General features: G+C 45.5%; 1 protein-coding gene across 2 annotated transcripts in view; it reads right to left on the bottom strand.

Moving 5' to 3' along the window:
* Positions 1-18,975, bottom strand: part of SMPD3 (sphingomyelin phosphodiesterase 3) — a 98,764-nt gene that overhangs the window by 16,463 nt on the left and 63,326 nt on the right. For both annotated transcript variants that reach the window (XM_065028508.1, XM_005507113.4), the window contains exons 2-3: positions 13,060-14,683; positions 6,345-6,420 (exon numbers count right to left, since the gene is read on the bottom strand). In XM_065028508.1, coding sequence (XP_064884580.1) covers positions 6,345-6,420; positions 13,060-14,397 — 1,414 coding nt within the window. In that variant the 5' untranslated portion in view covers positions 14,398-14,683. The remainder of the gene's footprint in view (positions 1-6,344; positions 6,421-13,059; positions 14,684-18,975) is intronic.

Here is an 18,975-nt window from a genome sequence, read left to right on the forward strand (position 1 = left end):
GCTGCCGACAACCAGCCAAAATGGTGATGTTTGTAGCCACAGAAGGAGGAGGATGGGATGCACTACATTGATAATCAGAAGTTCAGAGTTAACATCCTGCTTCAGACAAAACCGGACAGCGTGTTCTGGCATAAATCACTTGATCTTGCTTTGCTTTCTAATTTTTAAAAAGGAAAATCTTCACTTTCAAAGGTCATCAGAAATATGCATTAAACTCATACTGTCGTAATGCACCCAAGGGAGGGTTCTTTTGTGCTGAAGTAAGAACACCTAAACTGGAAGCAGTTTCTAGTAACTTTAGAAGTGTGTGTAGCCACAGGTGTAGGAAGGCGGTACTGCAGAAGTGGAGAACCATGGTTGTCCCCACTTGCAGGGAAGTGACAGCGGGCGGCGTGTGCTGAGGATGTGCCCGGTTTGTAGGAGGGGTCGGAAAGGGTTCAGACTGATTGCTTTCCAAGTATTTCTTTTGTTTGTGAAACCATCTGACACACAAACCAGCTCTTTGCTGATAGCAGCTAACCACACCTCATCTCAAGCACATTAGCTGACAGGAAGTCTAAGAAAAAATTAATTGCTGTAATTGTTTTAGGAGAGCCAGTAAAGGCTCGAGAGAACGAGGGCACACGGTCTAGAAAGAACTGTTAGCTATATTGTCCTTCCTGTCCTTTTGTTTTCACTGTACCTACAGTTAACGGTTATAATTTTGCTTGTTTCAGACTTGAAATGTTAAGTCAGAAAAATATTACTTTTCTTCAAAATAAAACATTTATTTTCAAATGCACAATCAGAAGGAAAATCAGCAAACCCAAAATGACTTATTCTAACTACCATTTTATTTTAACCCAATTTACTACTTTGTGGTACCTATTAAAAAGGCATAAAACACAATTAGAAGCATCAGTTATGTATGTCCAAAGCTGCTTTCAGTGGCCACTATGGAGACAGCAAATCTTTAAGTCTACATCCTCACAGCCTGTTAATTGCCCATCGCGAGTGCAGCTGCCACCGAGGGAACCGCCCCGCCCAGACGCACGGGGCAGCACGGCTGCGCCTCCCCACCGGCGCCAACCCGGGAAAGGCTCGGGGGTGTCAAAACCGAGCTCAATCAGAAACGTTCAGCCAAGCACGGTTTGATACAAGCCTAAATAACTTAATATTGACCAGGGAGAGAGAAAGCTCTACGTAGATTCTGACACCGACTCATCTTTTTATACTAGAAATTGCAACAGCAAATAATCTGATATTTTCCTGCCACTCATGCATTATTCCCAACAAATCCCTACCAGCTGGGCTGTCACATAAAAGCAGGTACAAGTGCTTCCTGGATCTATTCCCTAACTTGCAGTTTCTAGTTACTTGCACCTCAAGTTCACATAAGAGCCAGTCACACGGCCTGACACAAATCCAGACCAATGTATTCTTGGGAAAGCCCCTTGCTCCAACAGCACAAGAACTTGCTCCTACTCTGGAGACTGAGCTAGACAAGAGCACAAGAAATAGGTCATGTGGAATAAATACAGCCTGGAGCAGGTGACCCTAACCACAAAAGGTGTGCGTGACTAACGTACGCATTCTGCCTAACCATAGATACAGATGAAATCAGATTCCCAGAAAGCATGAGCTCGAGAAGGACTGCTGGAGGTGATCTGGTCCAGCCCCCTGCTCAGGCGGGGTCACCTCCAGCAGGCTGCTCAAGACTCCGTCCAGTCAGGCTTTGCGTATCCTCATGGCTGGAGACTCCATAACCTCTGGGTAGCCTGTTCCAGAGCTTAGTCACCCTTTGCGATAACATGTGTTTTCCTTTGTTTAAATGGAATTGCTTACATTTCGGTTTGTGCTCCCTGCCTCATCCTGTCACGGGGCAGCACTGAGGAGCATCCGCCTCGGCCTGCCCTGCAGCCCCCCATCAGCTATTTTCACACTGAGCCGCCTTCTGATGCTGAACAGCTCCACCTTTCTCCTTCCCGGTGAAACACTCGAATTCCTTCTGCAGCATCTGAAGCTTTCTATGCTGTGTTGTCTCCCGGCCAGTACTCTCCTTTGGCCTGCCTTTGTTTCCTCAGAACTTTTATTATAACTTTATTCTTGTTGACAAGAATACCATAACCTGCCTTGCTCCCCACAGAGTCCTGATTAGATAAACTGCTTAACTGTCTAAGATGGACGGTTACATTCCTGAACTGCCCCAGGTTTTCTTCATTCTCTGTGAATTATCCATCTAGCACGGCTGCACGAGGATGAGCGAGAACAATGCAGCCATTGCCACGCAGGCGCAGAGCCAGGCAGCAGCCTGTCACAGCCAGCGCCTCACTGCGACGTACACGTGTGGGCTTCTCCACGCCAGAAAGCGCTTGAGAAAAACAAAAGACAGGCAAAACCATTTTAGGAGGATATTGTGAAAGGTGTGCGGTAACACGCGTCGCTGTTATTCAAAACATCCTTAATTACAGAGCGACATACATCTCCCTCAGTAATCACACTGAGCCTCTGTAGCAGCACTGTGCACCGGGTAATCTCAGGGCTCTACAGAAAAACAGTAGCCTTGGAACTCTAGAACCAGATGACTTTCATTGTTTATAAAATAAAGAGTAGGACTTGAGCGAGTCTGGCACCCCTGATTATCCCCACTAGGGGTCAGAGAAGTAACTGCACTTCAGCGCGCTCCATGGAGCGTGTGCAATGAAGTGAGCTACATCTCCGGGACAATAAAAGGGATCCTTTAATGTGGCTTGAACATAACAGTTTTCTGCTATTAGTATTAAACTAACGGTATCCAGCTTACTTCAGCTACACAGCAGCTACCACTTGTATCCGTGTGCAGAAGTTACTAGTGAGAGTCAGGCTGACCAGCTGCAATAGCTTTGGAGCTGAAGATACCCGCACTGATCAGGCACCTAGCAGAGGAGAAGCCAAACCGGAATGCAGAACCATCAGTGGAGCAGACATTCCAGAAACTGCTGCTGAAATGAAACAGCATCAGTAAATATTAACAGAAGAGAACTAGGCAGTAACTCCCAACAGTGTAACTTCCTCCAGCCTTCAGCTCTAATTAAACGTTCAGATAGAATCCCTGATCTCTATGACTGCCACTAGTGATTAACCGGAGAATACAGGTTTGTGCTAATTGCTCTCCAGTCTTTTCCTTAGTAACTGGCCTGGAAAATGCAAATAATTGTGTTGTGACTGGTTCCTGCAGTCAGCATTTCTGAACTCTTTGCAGTTCCCTTCAGCTTCGAATTTTGCAGAAGGGTGAAAGGGAAGCGTGGGAAACGTGAGCCAGCATAAATACGTTCTTCACCTTTGTTCATTTAGTGTAGTAAGTTGCCCTTTCCATTCACTTTGGAAATGTTTAAGTGAAATCCTGGCTTTAGTTACCACTGCAGGCAGGTACTGGAGGAAGCCTGTTGGGTCCAGAGGGAGCTGTGGGGAGGAGCGCTGTGGTGGCGGAACAGCACAGCCGACCGGCCTGCTCAGAGGAAACTGAACGCTCCGGTGGAGGCTTTTAAAACCAGAGTTCTCAGCACTGAGAAGCGCTATGGGATATACTGGCCGGGAAGATGAGCAAAAAAAGCCTGTAAAGTGTCAGATGTAAAGCTTAGTCACAAGGCAAAATTGTTTCCAAGTCACGACCTAGGGCTTCAGTTTAGCCAGGAGACAGACTGTGTCACACCTGCCTGTGTGACAGGTGGAGCAGACCCCTACACTTGTGACATACGTCATCCAGGATAGGCTGGGAAAACAAACTAAAACCCCCACACCGACGAAAACCCCTTTTACTTTGCTGGGTTACTTTGCAGCTAGGCCAGGCCCCCGGTCAAGCGCAGCACAGCCTACAAGAGCTGCGCTCGCACAGCCAAGGCGCAAGGGCCGCGGCGGACACCTCAGAAAGGTACGCGGAGTCGTGTCTAAGGATGCTTAGCACTGAAGTCACTCCTGACGGCACAGGCAGAACGTCAGACATGGAGGGACCCCTCTCAGTCCTGAGCCGAATTCTGCTTAAGCTGTGTGTAGGCTTGTGGAAACCACAACTGGTGCTAGAGAGGCAAGAGCTGGCAGGACCTGTACTGCTGACAGCTAGATCCCACTACATGCAGAGCAGGGCACGAAGGAGGTTATGAGGCGGCATTCAGTGCGCTGTGTCATCTGAGCCCGGGCTGGAGGAGCTTGAGGCTTGTCCTGTGTTGCTGGCTTGGTGGGGTGTCCCAGACTCCAAGAGACTCAGGAGGTGGGTGGATTCTAGACAGCAAAACCTGTCCACAACACTAATCACTGACTAATTGAAAGACATAAAAGAACCACGTAAACTTAACAGCCCCTTGGAAAATAATTACATTCAAATCTCATTAAAGGATCCCTTCATTTGTCACTGAAGTGCAGCTATTTCCACAATGGAAACGAAGAGCTGCTTCATGGCACCATTCAGTAATAGGTAGAGAACTGAGAGGATAAGCCACATCTAATTCTGAAGTTTGATTGAAAAACATGAACGTCAGGTCTGAACACAGTAATTGCTCAGCAGAGAGTTGAGCCAGCACACCTCTTGAAAAAAGCATTAGCAGTTTGTCAGTGACCGTAAGCAGTTGGATCCCTTCATTTTATACTCATGTAAGTATCGGGACTGTCAAGCCCAAGTTTATGTATCCTAGGAGGGAAGCCAAATTGCACTCAGCCGTGCGTGACAAGATGATTTAAATGGCTAACCTTTTAAACAGCGCTTGTTTTTATAGATACCACATCTTTACATCATCAAACTGGTTTTTGGACAATTTTTTAAATATGTGAAATGTTATGAATCAGATGATACATATCAGAAAGCGCAGCTCTGCCAAACTTATGAACTTTAGTTTTCCATTACATAAACTAATATGATACATCGAAGGACAATTAGACTCTTAAATCATTGTCTCCTCTATTTGACTGTAGTTTGAACCAGATAACCCTAAAAATACCAAGCGAGAACATAAGCAGGAAAAGGAAAGGTTGTGTTTTACCCTTGGAGAAGCTTTAGGCTGACTTTGAAAACAGAACATTACTTTCTCATTTTTCTTCTTCAATATTTCATGGATTTCACAATGTGGTTATCAAAGACTAACTGGGAATGCATGACTAGGGAGTAAAAAGGAACAGGACTAGAAATGGAGGTTTATAACCTGAACTAGAACAGCAACACATCTGAGCTCCACAGAGCGATCTCACAGTACATTACCATAATGCCAGAGTTAAAAATAGAAAACCAGAGAAGGATGTTACATTGTTAAAATAGAGCTGAAAAATTCATGAATCTTCTTTAGACCTCTCCATCCTCTCTAATGTACTTCGGGGACCGGTGGCTTTGTTCCCGAGCCGTTCTCTGTGCAACTGACGCCCTGGCGGAGCAGGAGGAGCGCGAGCTGCCCGGCCGGGTTAACCCGACGCGCCGCAGCGCACGGGTCCCGAGCTCTCCCGTTTGCAACACACGCCTGCCTGGCCTCGGTCTGCAGCGCACGTGCTGCCTTCAGCAGTCCAGGACGCTGCGTCCCGCGCTCCAGCTCTCGGGAGCACGAGCATCGCGGTCACATCGACTGAAACTAAGGGTATCCATCCCTCTGGCTACACTGAGTTCTGATCTTACACAAAGTAAACGTTTGTAGCTTTGGCTTTTATTTTATTACTACACCTACTCTAAGTATAGAACTGACAGTTCTGATGCAAAACATAGGAAGGTATTTTAGTTATCTCTAACAAGCTTAGACAATATTGCTTCATGACACAAAGGACAGACGGCCTGCTGTGTCATGCTGTGTCGTGCTGCAGTCAGTGTTACGGTGGAACTGCTTTTAAAAACTGGACCAAGAGAATTTTCCAATGAGTCTATTAACTTGCTAGCTATTTATGTTTGAAATTTGCTGGTCAAAACCCAGAGAATTTGGGCTTATTCCAGCCATTGACTTCTGATGGAAAAACCTTCCCAACTTCTATCTTCTGATCATCCCCTAGTAATGCACAAAGAGATTTTAGTTTATATGCTGCTATTCACAGCATGGGTTGACAGGTGCTGTTGACTAATGATGATAGTAACGTGTTGGCTAAAATAACAGTATTTGGTTAAGAGGGAGCAAAGAGAACGAAAGCTCTTTAGGGACATATTTTGTTTGTGTCCTGTAATATTTAATTGCTCTGAGAATGAAAATGTGAAGGTTTGGGGATGTACTTGTGTACCCTCCTTCCTTCGCTATTTCACTGCCATTTGCAACGCACACTGAACTTTGTCAGAACCACTGGCGGAGCACCGCTCGGTACGTTTGCACAGGAATACCAGCACAGGCCCAGCACGGTGAAAACAAACACGCGAACTGTGACAGTACCTGCAATAGCTTGCAAGTGAGTGCAGGAAATGTATCCCACGATTCTTTGGTCCTGAGGTGTACTTCCCACTTGCACCTGCAACGGAAGGAAGAAATATCAAGGTGATTAATGCAGGAGCTCATGTAAGTCCATTTGCAGCCCTGGCTGAGCAGCCCTTGTACACAGCACTGGCCTCTTCATCGCTCTGTCCATCCGGCTCATTTTGAGAACAGGCACAGCGAAACCAGCCGAGGGACGCACTGCAGCCTCACTGGAGTGCCTGACGATGTCTCGTACTCGTAACCAATGTCTGGGTAGATCACAGTCTTTTCTATTAATCACAAATAAATCTTTATCACGGCGTGTCCCTGTGTGCGCAGATCTATACTGAAATGGCGGACTGCGGCTGTGCCACAGTGGGGGAGCACAACAGATGCCCCTGGGGTCGCCCCCCGGGGTGCACTCGCTGGGCAGGGCCCCCGAGGGAGCAGCACGGGGCTCATCTACGGAACGGCGGAAGAGCTGCCAAGCAAGAGCTGAAGACATTAACAGATCAGAATTGCCTTGGAAAGTGCCAGCATGGAAGGACATGCAGAGCCACTCATCTCCCACATTCCACATTTCCTCCTGCTTTTTGACTTCTGAGTTTAGGGCGGTTTTGAGCAGCAGTATTGATGTAGATCGCCAAGCAGAGTCATTTGGAGTGTAATCATGACGGAGGCCAATATTTATGACAACTACTAGGAGAGAAAATAAACACCCTTGCAGTCAATTCCCAGCTACTTTGGCAGCTCTGCCTTTTGCCTTTGGGGATCTGTAGCAGCTTCTAAAGAAGATGCATTAGTTAAATTACTAATTTATTATTTTAAATACATTATTTAAGCATATTAAATAAATTAAAGAAGTTTAAAATGTTACGGGGTCAGCTCAAAATCCCGCTTGGTGCTCTGCAATTCTTTCAAGCCACAGTTGCTCTTGATTATTTCAGAATGCTGTTTTTCCCCACCTACCATTACTGTTCCGTGAACTCAGATAATTAGTTATGTGGCAAAGCTACATTAAGCTTATATGTGGCTGTAAATTGGTGCCACAAATGAAGGGCTCTTCCTCTTCTGAAGAGGATGAAGCCCACAGCTCACATTCTCTCAAACCTGTATTTCATTCTACACAACAGTTTTCATTTGTCCCCATTAATGAAGGAGAAAAAGACCACGATTAATAGCGTTGATTATATCAAAGCGAAGGAACACGGTGATGTGCCATGGTGGGGTCCTTTTTGCCTTTTTAAAAAAGTCTCCGGCAGTTATTGGACTCTGTCCAACTCCTGCATTAACACTTTCCAGCAGAAACTCAACATGTGGAAGATGTTTAGGTTACCCTCCTGACTCAAATGGCAGAGCTTTAGAGTTCTCTAAACAAATGCATGAACAGCACTAGACATTTATACATCTTGGGATAACTGCAGATACAGGACAACAGGTCAAGGACAAGAAAATGTAACCACTGAGATCTGCAGAGGACGTTGTGCCGGGGTCAGCACGCAGCCGTCCCCCTTTCCTGCGCAATCCTCGGGTAAAACAGCTTCGCCCCGTGCTTCCTGCAGCTGCGCAGCACAACCTGCCCCCTGCTCTCAGCCGCAGCACACGCCACCTGGGCTGGACAGTGAAGACAGCTCGAACTGCCCGAGCAAAACGCGCCTGCCTCTGTCACAGCAACCGGCAGAACCACCGAGGTCAGCTCAGGGAACCCTAACTACCACACAAACTACCACACAAAGCAAGAGCCTTGGCGTAGCAAATAGTAAAAACTGCACTTGAAAGCGGCTCTGCAGTCAGTGCTGCTCCTTCTGCCATCTGTCAGCGCCGTTCCAGCTCCTCGGAAAACAAGTTCAGCTCTGCACAGAAAGCAAAGGTTGCTAGGTTTCCTTTAAGCAATGAATAATAACATGTTCTCCACACAATTACTGTACTTCCTGGGAACAGCAGTAATTTTCAGAGAATTTGAAAAGTAAATCTGTTAATAAGCTTAGGAATTAATATTAATTAAACCTAAGTTATTTCAGAAATTTAGCAAAAACCACAAGACGTTTTTCCTTCTGATTTAGTTAGAATACTATTAGCTGTTCAAACTGCTCACATCAGGCTGCAGTTTTGCTCTGTGTTCACATACTGTGTTTCAAGCAAGAATTCTTATTTTTGCTAAAACTCTCTCTCGTGGCGGATGCCAAGAAGCAGGATAATTTCCTACCCAGAACGGCAGGAAGAACAGCGTTCTGCGTGCAGCGTACCTGCACGCCGGAGCTCTGCTCAGCCAGCAGCCTCTGAGCAGGACGCGCCTTCCCTTCCCCTCCAGCCCTGAGGATGCGCCTGCACCTCTCGTGTGCCCTGGACCCACCTTACACTTACAGCTCTCACCATTTACGGTTAAGAGAGAGGCAAAATTTGTCAGCAGAAGGGACAGTTTTTATTAGATTAACACATCAGGAAAACTGCGGACAAGCTCTCCAGTAATTCATCAGGTCAAGTTAAGGATCTTTTCTAGTTATATTACACTCCTATCCAAAACTTACCCAGCATCCCTGAAAGACAGCGTCAGTAAGGCCACGTACTCATCTCCCTATCTACAGATGAATGCTGACATTTGGAAACCTCCTGTCAATTGCGAACAAGTGATGCATTACACAATTTCTGCTCAGCACTCATTGATACCTTTTAAATTTGATTTGACTGCAAAGTCATCATCCAGTTTCTGAAAGGGGTATGTATTTTAAAACTCCCTTTAAATTAATCAAACCCACCGTCAATCAAAAGCACAGAGGTGACAAACCAACAGGAGCGGAGTACCCGAGAGCCCTGCAATGTGCACCGTGCTCTGTACAGACGCAGGAGCTGGGTTTTCGGGTGGAGCGGCAGCACAGGCCAGCAGCTCAGTCTCACTTCTCTCTGCAGCACAGCAGCAAGAGACAACTGGAGTTATAACATCTACAAAGCAAACTCGGGGGTTCTTTTCTTAGGCATTTTAAATTCATGTGAAATGCTATGCTAGAACAGAGAGTCACGGCAGAGTCTCCCAAGGGTCCAGACTGTCAAAGTACGAAAATGAATTGGCTGATATATATATTTGCTAACTTCTCCTCCGAGTCTTTGGCAGCAACTAGGAAGAGTGGATTAACACTTCAGACACGAAACTGTTACTTAGATGCAAGTGACATTTCCCCCCTACTTACATGACATTTTTCCTGTGACTACGTCCCTCTTACACCCCAATGAGACCCTCGGATTGGACACGGAACACTGCTGGAGTTTGAAGAGATCAAGGTGCTGACTGTAAATGAGTCCTCCAGTTACACAGAAAACGGGCTTTACACAATAGCTACTCACAACTATGTCATCCTCGTGCTTCATCCTGGCCTGGAAAGCACCAGCCTACACAGACAGAAAAGCCGCCTGTGATGTGTCAGGAAAACGCTAGCAGCAGCATCTTTCGGGGCAGAGAACGGGCCAAGGCCCGCAGGCTCCGGCGCACGGGTCTCCAGGTCGCTGTTGGAAAGCATCAAGTCAGTGGCATGAAACGGTGTTAAAAGCTTCTGTAATTTACTTCCAACTCCTCTCCATGGTTGTGACACCACAGGTGTTAAGTCACAGTGAATCACTTTACCTTCCTGTGCTTTAATTTCTCCTTCTATTAAGCAGATATTGACCTTTCTTTATTATGCACTCTGAGACATGGGAATGCAAAGCGGTACGTAAGAGGTGATTGTTATTATAGCTACTAATAATAACCCTTGAGCTATGTAAGTGTCTCAGGTCAAATAATTCTGTATGACTAAGCAAATCTCTCAAATCCTTCCAAATCTCCACCTGAACTTTTCAATCTAGATGCTGAAGGCAAGGCAGGGAAGAGGGGCAATGGGAAATCACTTCTTCCTCACGGGAAAAAGAACCTGTTCCAAAAGGGAAAACGTGTGAAATGCTTGTACCCCGGCAGTCAGGATCTGTTCTGTAACACAACTCCCCTAAAACAGTTTTGCCTTTTTGTTTAAAATAATTCAACTTTTATTAAATGATTACTTCTGAGACCTTTGGCTTACGTCCTTAGCAGATATATTGGTAATACAGAGACAAACCATACTGATTAAACGAGAACCAGTTCGTTTCTCCGAACATTCTTCTGAATTTGGATGTTGGGTCTTTCTTAAGATTCAGAAAGATTTGAATAAAGGCTTCATCCTCCTGATGAAGTGATTTTATCCATATTTTCAAAATATGCAAGTCTTCTCCCCTCACTCAGTTCTCACAACTTCAAAAGCAGAGAGCAATTGCTCCTTTCCTCAGCGATGGAGACCATGCAAGGGGAACGGCCTTCCTGAGGGTAGTTCAGAACCAAAGCGTGATGCCTTTTCTGCCTCAGCAGTGAGAGCACTGTGCTTTCCACAGGAGCAGACACAAGCCACAGAGCGTGCACAGGACACAGACGCGTGACTCCGCGGCACCGCTGAACACAAAGAGCTGGGAGGCTCGTGTTCTGCTGGGCTCTCTGACTACCTTCTGAGACCACACTGAGATAAACTCTAATGTAGGGTTGGGCTGCATTATACACATGCAAAACATTGTAAGAGCCAGTAACACAAGTATGTAAAAGCAGTGCTATAAGCTGCTTACAGTTGGACTCACCGATCTTGAGGACTTATCACAACCAAAATAATGCTATGATTCTATGATCCTAAGGGTCTTTTCCAACCTAAATGATTCTGCGTTCCACGGGCTGCCCATTCTGGATGGCAGCGTTCTGGCCCCGCGCCCTGAGCTCCTGCCGGCACACTCGCCCCTCCGGGCTTCCGGAGTCCGTGCACCGGGTCTCACCTCTGAACGAGCCAGGCTTACACTTCCTGCACCTTTTGTCTCCAGAGTCCACACACGCTCGGTTGCTCATTAAACACTGTATCAAGAAAAAAATCTTCAAACCTACTTTGCTTCAAAGCTAAAATTAAATAGATCATTCATACTTTTTTTTGTCAAAGTAAATGACCAGTGAACACTTAACGTACAATTCAGACAGAAAGTCATTTCCTATCAGGACAGACAACTCAGAATGAAAACTATTTCAGGTGCGAAGTCCAGTATGTCAGAACGACACAGACAGGGCTCGATGACCTTCGAAGGCTCCTTCCAACCCACACCGCTCTGTGGGGAAAAGGGGTCTTTTAGCTGGGCCAGAATTCTGCCATATTCAAAGAATGCTGTTGTCTTCGTATCTTCATAATAATTGGTCCCTATTCCCTGCTCAACTGTAACATTACTTAACAACTCCAATTTGTAATTAAGTTCCTCGTTCCCATGGAATTTTCTGCAAGAGAAACGGGGCGCTGCAGCGGGCCCGGCAGTGACTCAGCAGCGGCCGCGCAGCCAGACCGGCTTTAAGCTCTTAATCCTAACGCATGCATATGTGGCCCTGGCAATATTTACGCTGTACAACATGGATGTGCATTTTTTGCGTGCAGCACTTCATGATGACAAGAACAACTTCAGCTGGTTATGAACACGTAAGAGTACAGGACAGAAATCTCAGACCAAAGTTTTGGAAACCTTTCTCCAGATATGGATAGGCTTTTGTTTATGTCCAATGTATAGGAAATTCTGAATTATTATCAGGCTGCAGATTCTAATATTTGTTTCTTTTATGCAAAACACAATAACAAAGGGCTTTGCTTTGTTTACAAATTACGAAAGAGGATACAAAACCCCACACTGATCCTAATTAGCAATCAATAAACTTCATGCTTACTAACGGATTTTGTTGAGGACTCATGAACATTTGCACTAATTTGAGCACCTGATGTGTTTTGCTTGCACTAAGAAAAAGTTCGGGTTTTAGTTAGTGAAACCCATTCTGAACCGTGACAAAACCCACCAAATCTGAAATTCAATACTCTAGGAGATTTGGGTTTCTGTCCAGGTTTGGGTCTACAGGTTTGGATCTCTGCACAAAGTTCTGGTATTTGATTAATCACCAATTAGGAGACCCCACTTCCCAGTTTATGAAGAGCACAACCAGATCGCCCAAGAATTAAGCCTTGGCAAAACAAATAATTGCATGCAGACTTGTATTTCTGCTTCGCACGATGTACAGAAGTAAAACCTTGGGCTTCCTGTTCTCACTCCAATCAGTTAATATAAGTAAACTGTGCCAGTAAAACCCCTCTGTGCTCCCCAGTGTCGCAGGCATTTTTATGTTGTTGTTCACTCTTCTTCATATCTCTCCTTAACAATTCTTTTGCAACCGAGAGAGGGATAGCCACATATTTCACTGCAATTCTTTCGGTTTTATTCTACTGCCATTTAGACTTGTGATTGTCTTCTGTTTCCCACATAAACACACAACATGTGCAAGCTGGTTTCCAAGAGTAATGCCCATTGTATTATACTTGTGTTATGAAGCTTAGAATTTGTGCATTTTATTGAAGATATTTATGTAAAAAAGAAGCTAAAATTACATGAACCTACTTCAAATTTTGACACTTGAAATTATATTCAAGTTGTGCCTCTAGAAGTCCCTCATTATTTCATGCACATCCATCACTTTAACGCAGTATCTAGGCCACAAAAACCTGTATCTAGGTTACGTCAGCTAGTGCGGATGTGAACATTGCCTCTTTGAATGGCTGAGACAAAATAACAACTTTCTAACCTGTCACATACACAGAGTCAAGATTTATGGCTTCAAAAAGGCTCTTACCTTGAGAAACAAGGCTCCCTTGGAAGCCAAGGAGTCCGTTCCTCTTCCATTGGGGTAACAGTGATAGGCAGCATCCATAACAGGATAGCGGCTGGCAAAAAGTAGACCACTGTTCACAAACTTGAAGCTACAGCAGCCATGGCAACTGTAGACCCCAACATCATAGACAATGTATTCAAAATAGTGATGAAGCTGCTCTTTCAATTTCTCCGCAGCTCTTTTGTCAAACACTTCCTGCAAGCACAGAAAGTCCAGGTTGGCAGGGAAGAAAGCAGAGATCTCATGGTCAAAGGTCTCATCTGTGTGTTTCTTTTTCCGCACTGAAGTCTTCTTCATGATCGAAGCTTTGTAGAGGAGCTTGTTGTTGACAGTGCTTTGGTCCACCGTACCATCTCCCACGCGAACTTTAACTAAGGACTCTCGTGAGGCAGAATAGCTGTCTAAGCTCCCAGAATCTCCGTCCTTCTGTTTGTCATTAGGCGGTTTTGAGATCTCTGTGTCGCCTTCCAGCGAGGCCTCTGCTGGGCCACTGGCGTGAGCCTGGCCATTGATGGTACCTGTTTCTGTGTCTGACATGTGGCCATTATCCTCTCCATTTATGCGGACAATGCAAGAGTTTTCTTCTCCCTCATTTGGCTCTCCAGCTCCACCTTTATCTTCTCTACTATCCTCACCGTTGTTTGAGCCAGAATTGTCTCCTTTGTATTCCATGGACGTTGTCCTCTTGATGCCAGCATTAACAGTACGATTAGTGCTATCTCCACCCTGGGGGGAGACCAAGCTGCTAAAACTCGCTGCACTGATGGATGTGTTGGTAGGAGAATCTATATATATTTTGATTTGCGGTCTGCTTGCCCCATTTCGGATTCTCCGTCCAATCTCTTTAGCCCTAGCCTGTGTATTGAAAACATTATTAAATCTCGCCAGAGAATCCGGCAGCAGGCAGACATTGGCGCTGCCAAAGCAGAAGCTTTTCCCGTTGCCTGCGGCCTTCCATTCGGTGAGCAGCGTGGCTCCGTTGGCATGGCTCTTGTCTTCGAGCCTGGAGTAGATGTATGGCCTTCTGGCTGACTGCAGAGGGGACCACAGCAAGAAGCCGATCAGAGCGAAAGGAAGAGAGGCCACCAACAGTGCCAGGTAGATGGGAGTGGTGATGATGATGCAGAGCGCATGAAAATAGCATGGATCATCTGCTCGCTGACGTTTTTCATAGGTGGTGGGAACGAAAGAGGCCACAAGCCTATCTGCTAACCAGTAACATGGGAAAATCAGGCCCCAGGAGAAAGAATGCAGAACTGACAGAAAGCTGTTGGGAAATGGGGAGGTGTATAAAACCATTGCAACTTACTTATGACAACACCTCAGGGCTACTACATGATGTCACTGTGTCAAGCAGCCATAGGAACACTGGGAGAGCGCTGAGGAGAAAAGGTCCAGTCAGAGCTTGGTGTTTTTCCAGTGAGAGTCAATAACAAAGCGTTAAGAGCACCATTTCACTGTGTTGGAGTACAAATGAAACAAGGCCACTGTTTTCGTCTGGCTTTTTGGCATCTATACTTGTCAAAGGGTGTCATTGTTCACAGGAGGCTGCCATAACGAAACGCTCCGGAGGCAAAAAGGAAACCTGCAAAAACAAAAGACACAAAACATACATAACAGTTATTAAAATTTGAAAGCAGATTTTGCCTCGCAGTCTAAATTATTTCCCTTTTTTTCCATTTAATTTAGGATTTTTGATTCTCTATTAAAGACTGTGAATCCAAGGCAATTCCAACAAGGGACTGGTATTGCCACAAATTAAATCAATACCTTGACCATTTAATTGTCATAAAACTGCATCTGAGAGGTCTTATGTAGATTCTCAAAGACAGCAAACACTGTTTAATGAATATGCATGTGCTGATATCAGGCAAAGATCACCAAAAGCTGATAAAGTAAAAGAAAGGGGGAAGGGAAGGGAAGGGAAGGGAAGGGAAGGGAAGGGAAGGGAAGGGAAGGGAAGGGAAGGGAAGGGAAGGGAAGGGAAGGGAAGGGAAGGGAAGGGAAGGGAAGGGAAGGGAAGGGAAGGGAAGGGAAGGGAAGGGAAGGGAAGGGAGCTGTGTCACCGCAGCTCTGAGCGCGGGCCCAACCGTGTCCCATGGAACAGCCAGTCCCGTGTTGCCCTCCCGGTGCAGTTCAGATGGAAACTGAACGGTTGGGTCAAGGGAGGGTTGTGGAGTTTTTTTAATTTTTAATTATCAGCTTAGCATAACCTTCACAATCTTATGCAACATGTTTGAGTTTAAATAAATGAGTGACTAGTCAAGTGCCAAATAACAAATGCTTGGCATTTACTCATTGCCAAAGGCATTTTAGGATGTTGATAATGGGGGGAAGCCTAGCAGATTTGTTTTCCTGAATGATTTTTAGGACCCATAGCACGAATGCTCAAAAGAAACTGTAGCATTTACCTCTCAGGTAGAAAAAACTTAAAACCTGGCAAATTATGTAATTACCATTAGATGAGAAAAAACTGTAAAGAACCTATTCTCTTCTACCGAATGCTTCAACTGCCTTGTAAAAGCCTGGTGAAAGCTGCAGCCGTGTTGCCAACTACAAGGTCAATTTGACTTGCACTATTTTAAAATAACACACCAGAAAAAATGCAGAACCACAATGGAGACATAATGATTTGTCTAATTAGGTCTTGTACAGATAAGTATTTTCTCAAGTGTATGATGACAGTGTGTTAACAGCTGCCAGGGAAACACGACATCCAGCGCAGATGTTGTACGCAGAGCCGGCAGCGCCTGCTCCATCGTGGCTAAGGAGGAAACCAGCCCCCCGTAACTCAGGGCGGGTCTGCGACGGACTGCAGCATCAACGGGCTGAGACACGGCCCTCAGGCAAACCACAAAGCGCTCAACTAACCGGCTTCACAAAAGCAATTATCCAGATTTTGTGGACACGCTAAATCCAAAGAATTCATGCTTGCTGTAGATACAACACAGTGCCATGTGTATTAGTAAAAAGGGAAGAAAAATGAATGCAATCAGAAATCCTTTCATGGGGTAGGATTACCCAGCAAGTGTCATAAAGCAAACTGGTTCAGCCTGAGGTCTGTTTTAACAACATTTAGCAAGAATGTAATTCTTTGTAAACACTAGGGACCCAGTGACGAGGGGTCAAGGGCACCCTGGTGACTTCTACACTTCTTCAACACAGAGAGGACCTTTGAAAATCAAGGATCCGCTGGTCAGTTTTTGCCCACGTGCCAGCTGCACTCCTCACTGCTCGCCAGCTGAAGCGGGGGCAACAGGGACTGCAGTACAGGGGCACATCCTATCCTATGTATTCTATCGATTCTAATAGAATTCTCACAGCCAATGATACAGAAGTACAAAACCCCTTGTACCACAGTAGTTCTAAAACACGATAGCTGGAGAAAAGGGAGCAAGGAATCATGAGCTGGATGTCCTTTAAATTTCTGCATATGACAGATAAAGATTGGCACATCAAGTAAACTATTATTCTAATGTATTGATCTGATAGATGAAGGAAATCACACAATTTGCCAAAGCCCTGCTCTTGGCTCCCAAGCCACACGCGTTAGTGCCCCAAAGCCACGCAAGCAGAGGGAATGCCGAGAGCCACGGAGGGGCGAGGGGGGCTCGGCGCGGACGGCGGCTCGCCCGGCCTGACGCCAGCCACACCGCTCCTCGCAAAACGGCTCAGACGGGGCCTGAGGCTGAAGCGCCTAATTCCTTGTGATGAAAGGTATTACTTGGTAATCCAATGCTTTATTCATAGGGCTTTGAGAGATTAAGGGAGAATTTAAGATATTGCAATGAAACAGATATTTTTGTATGCTACAAAGACATAAACTGCAGTCTTATTTAGTTGTTTTTATTATCTTCTAAGTGTTTGAAGGCTAAAAAAAGACTTTATTTAATTTTTTTTTATTGTGCCAGTATAGAACATCTCAACTTTAGTGATAAGAACACATCAGGTGGAAAGGCTCCGAAGATTTTTATGATCATAATTATGCCCAGAAGTATGCTAGAGACATCGGAGATCAAAAGAGATGTTCCTGGCTCCAACGGAGCTTGCGAACTAAATAAAGGACAGTACAAGTCAACAAATAATAGAGATACAGAAGAAAAACAACAAACATGGCAATAATAAGGTTATGTGGATAGTCTGGAAACAGTCAGAAAAGTTTTAACTTGCTTTTTCTTAGAAAACTAAACAAATTCAGGCAACTCGGATTTCTTCAAATTTGCTATTAACAGCTCAACTGTATTTTTAAAACGTATGTAAATCACTGCGAGAAGAGCTATTTTTAAAAACAGAATAAGACTGCTGAAGGAACTGGTTTGGAGCGTTATTCTATGAGTAACTTCACATTGTACTTCATCTAAATTCATTAGAACTAGTTTTCCTTGAATCATGACAATTGCTTGATCTTCAGCCAAAGTCACAGCCAAACATATCTAAAATTCCTGCGCAGGCTCTGGCTGCTCCTTATCAGCCAGAGCAGAACTTCATCTCTGCTTTCCCCCATGGTTTCATCTGGTTCTTCTCCCACATTCTCCCTCTTAGTTCAGTCTCTTTCCCCTGGTTATTCATATACATGCTTTTAATTAGAGCCTAGTCCAACAACTAACTACCCTTCCGACAAACCCTACTCCAAAAGGCAGAATCCACGTGAGCTGTTCTCCGTGCCTGGTCACAGAACAGTGACTACAGAGCTGTCGCCATCTCGAGGTGTCAGTCGCTCTAACGGAGATGCGTCCTTGTTCCCTTGTGGTCACTTTCAGCCTGATGTTTCAACTGAAATCCCGTCATCCTGTATGCGACTCATTCCATTAAGCAGCCCAAGATGTAGGGTAAGAGAATTTAAGCAGCACTTCTTGGCTCGCCTTAACCTCCACTGAAGTCAGTAACAATTTACACCTTATGAAAATCTTAGTAAAACCTTACGAAAAATGTGGATCCATTATGATATGAGAAGTTGAATGAGGTGTATTAGTGATGCTGATGAAAAAGCAGCATCCATTCAAACTAAGGGTTTGTCAGAAGGAGAAGGGAAACAGGAAAGTGTTTGTGCAGACTTGCCAATGTTCATTTACCGGTTTCTCCCTAACCGTTCTTCTTTCCTTCTAAAGAAAGTAATCAGACATTGCCCAGCTACTCTGCAGCTTGTCTCTTATGTCCACAGGCTGCCACCAGGCAAGAAGCCATTATAAACAGGATGTCCAGCTTAATGTGTGAGTTCACAGGTCTCGCTGGATACCAGGGATGTCAGCAGTTAAGTACCTGTCTGCACAAAAAAAGCCCAAACAAAACCAACACACACAGCCCCCCTCACAATTTCGCAGAGCCTGCTCAAGGCTTGGCATATTTCATAAGGAGCAGAGTTATGGTGATGCAACCTCTGTTCAAAATAAAGAGGTACTGAGCACTCGAGCCACGTTTTCAAAGAGAGCCTTTGGAACCTCAGTGCTGTCACTCCCTGATTTCTGCCAACGCTGCACGTGTAGCAGAGACGGCGCCGTTATCAACCGCGGCCGTGGCAGCTCAGGGACCTGCACCGAGGTCCGTCAGTGCTGGGAGCAGTCAGCCCCTTCAGCGGAGCCCGCCCGGCTGGAGTGGGACCACCAGGGACAACGGCAGCTCGTGTCACCTCAGCCGCCCACAGGAATGGCCGGTAGTGATCCTGCTCGTGTGACCACAGATTGGCTGGAGCTGGTCTGCTTACCCACTTGAGCAGAGAAGCGGAGCTTCGTGCTGGCATGGTGTCCTGTGTGCCCACTCACCCCACATGGGGGGTTTTGTCACAGAGCTGACGATTTTCTGATGATCAGCCTGTAAACCTTGGTCTGTGCTACACAGTTACGTGTGGCATGGCAACAGACTCTGATTTCCAAAAGCAAA

Source organism: Columba livia, chromosome 13 (assembly GCF_036013475.1).
Source record: "Columba livia isolate bColLiv1 breed racing homer chromosome 13, bColLiv1.pat.W.v2, whole genome shotgun sequence".
Classification (NCBI taxonomy): domain Eukaryota; kingdom Metazoa; phylum Chordata; class Aves; order Columbiformes; family Columbidae; genus Columba; species Columba livia.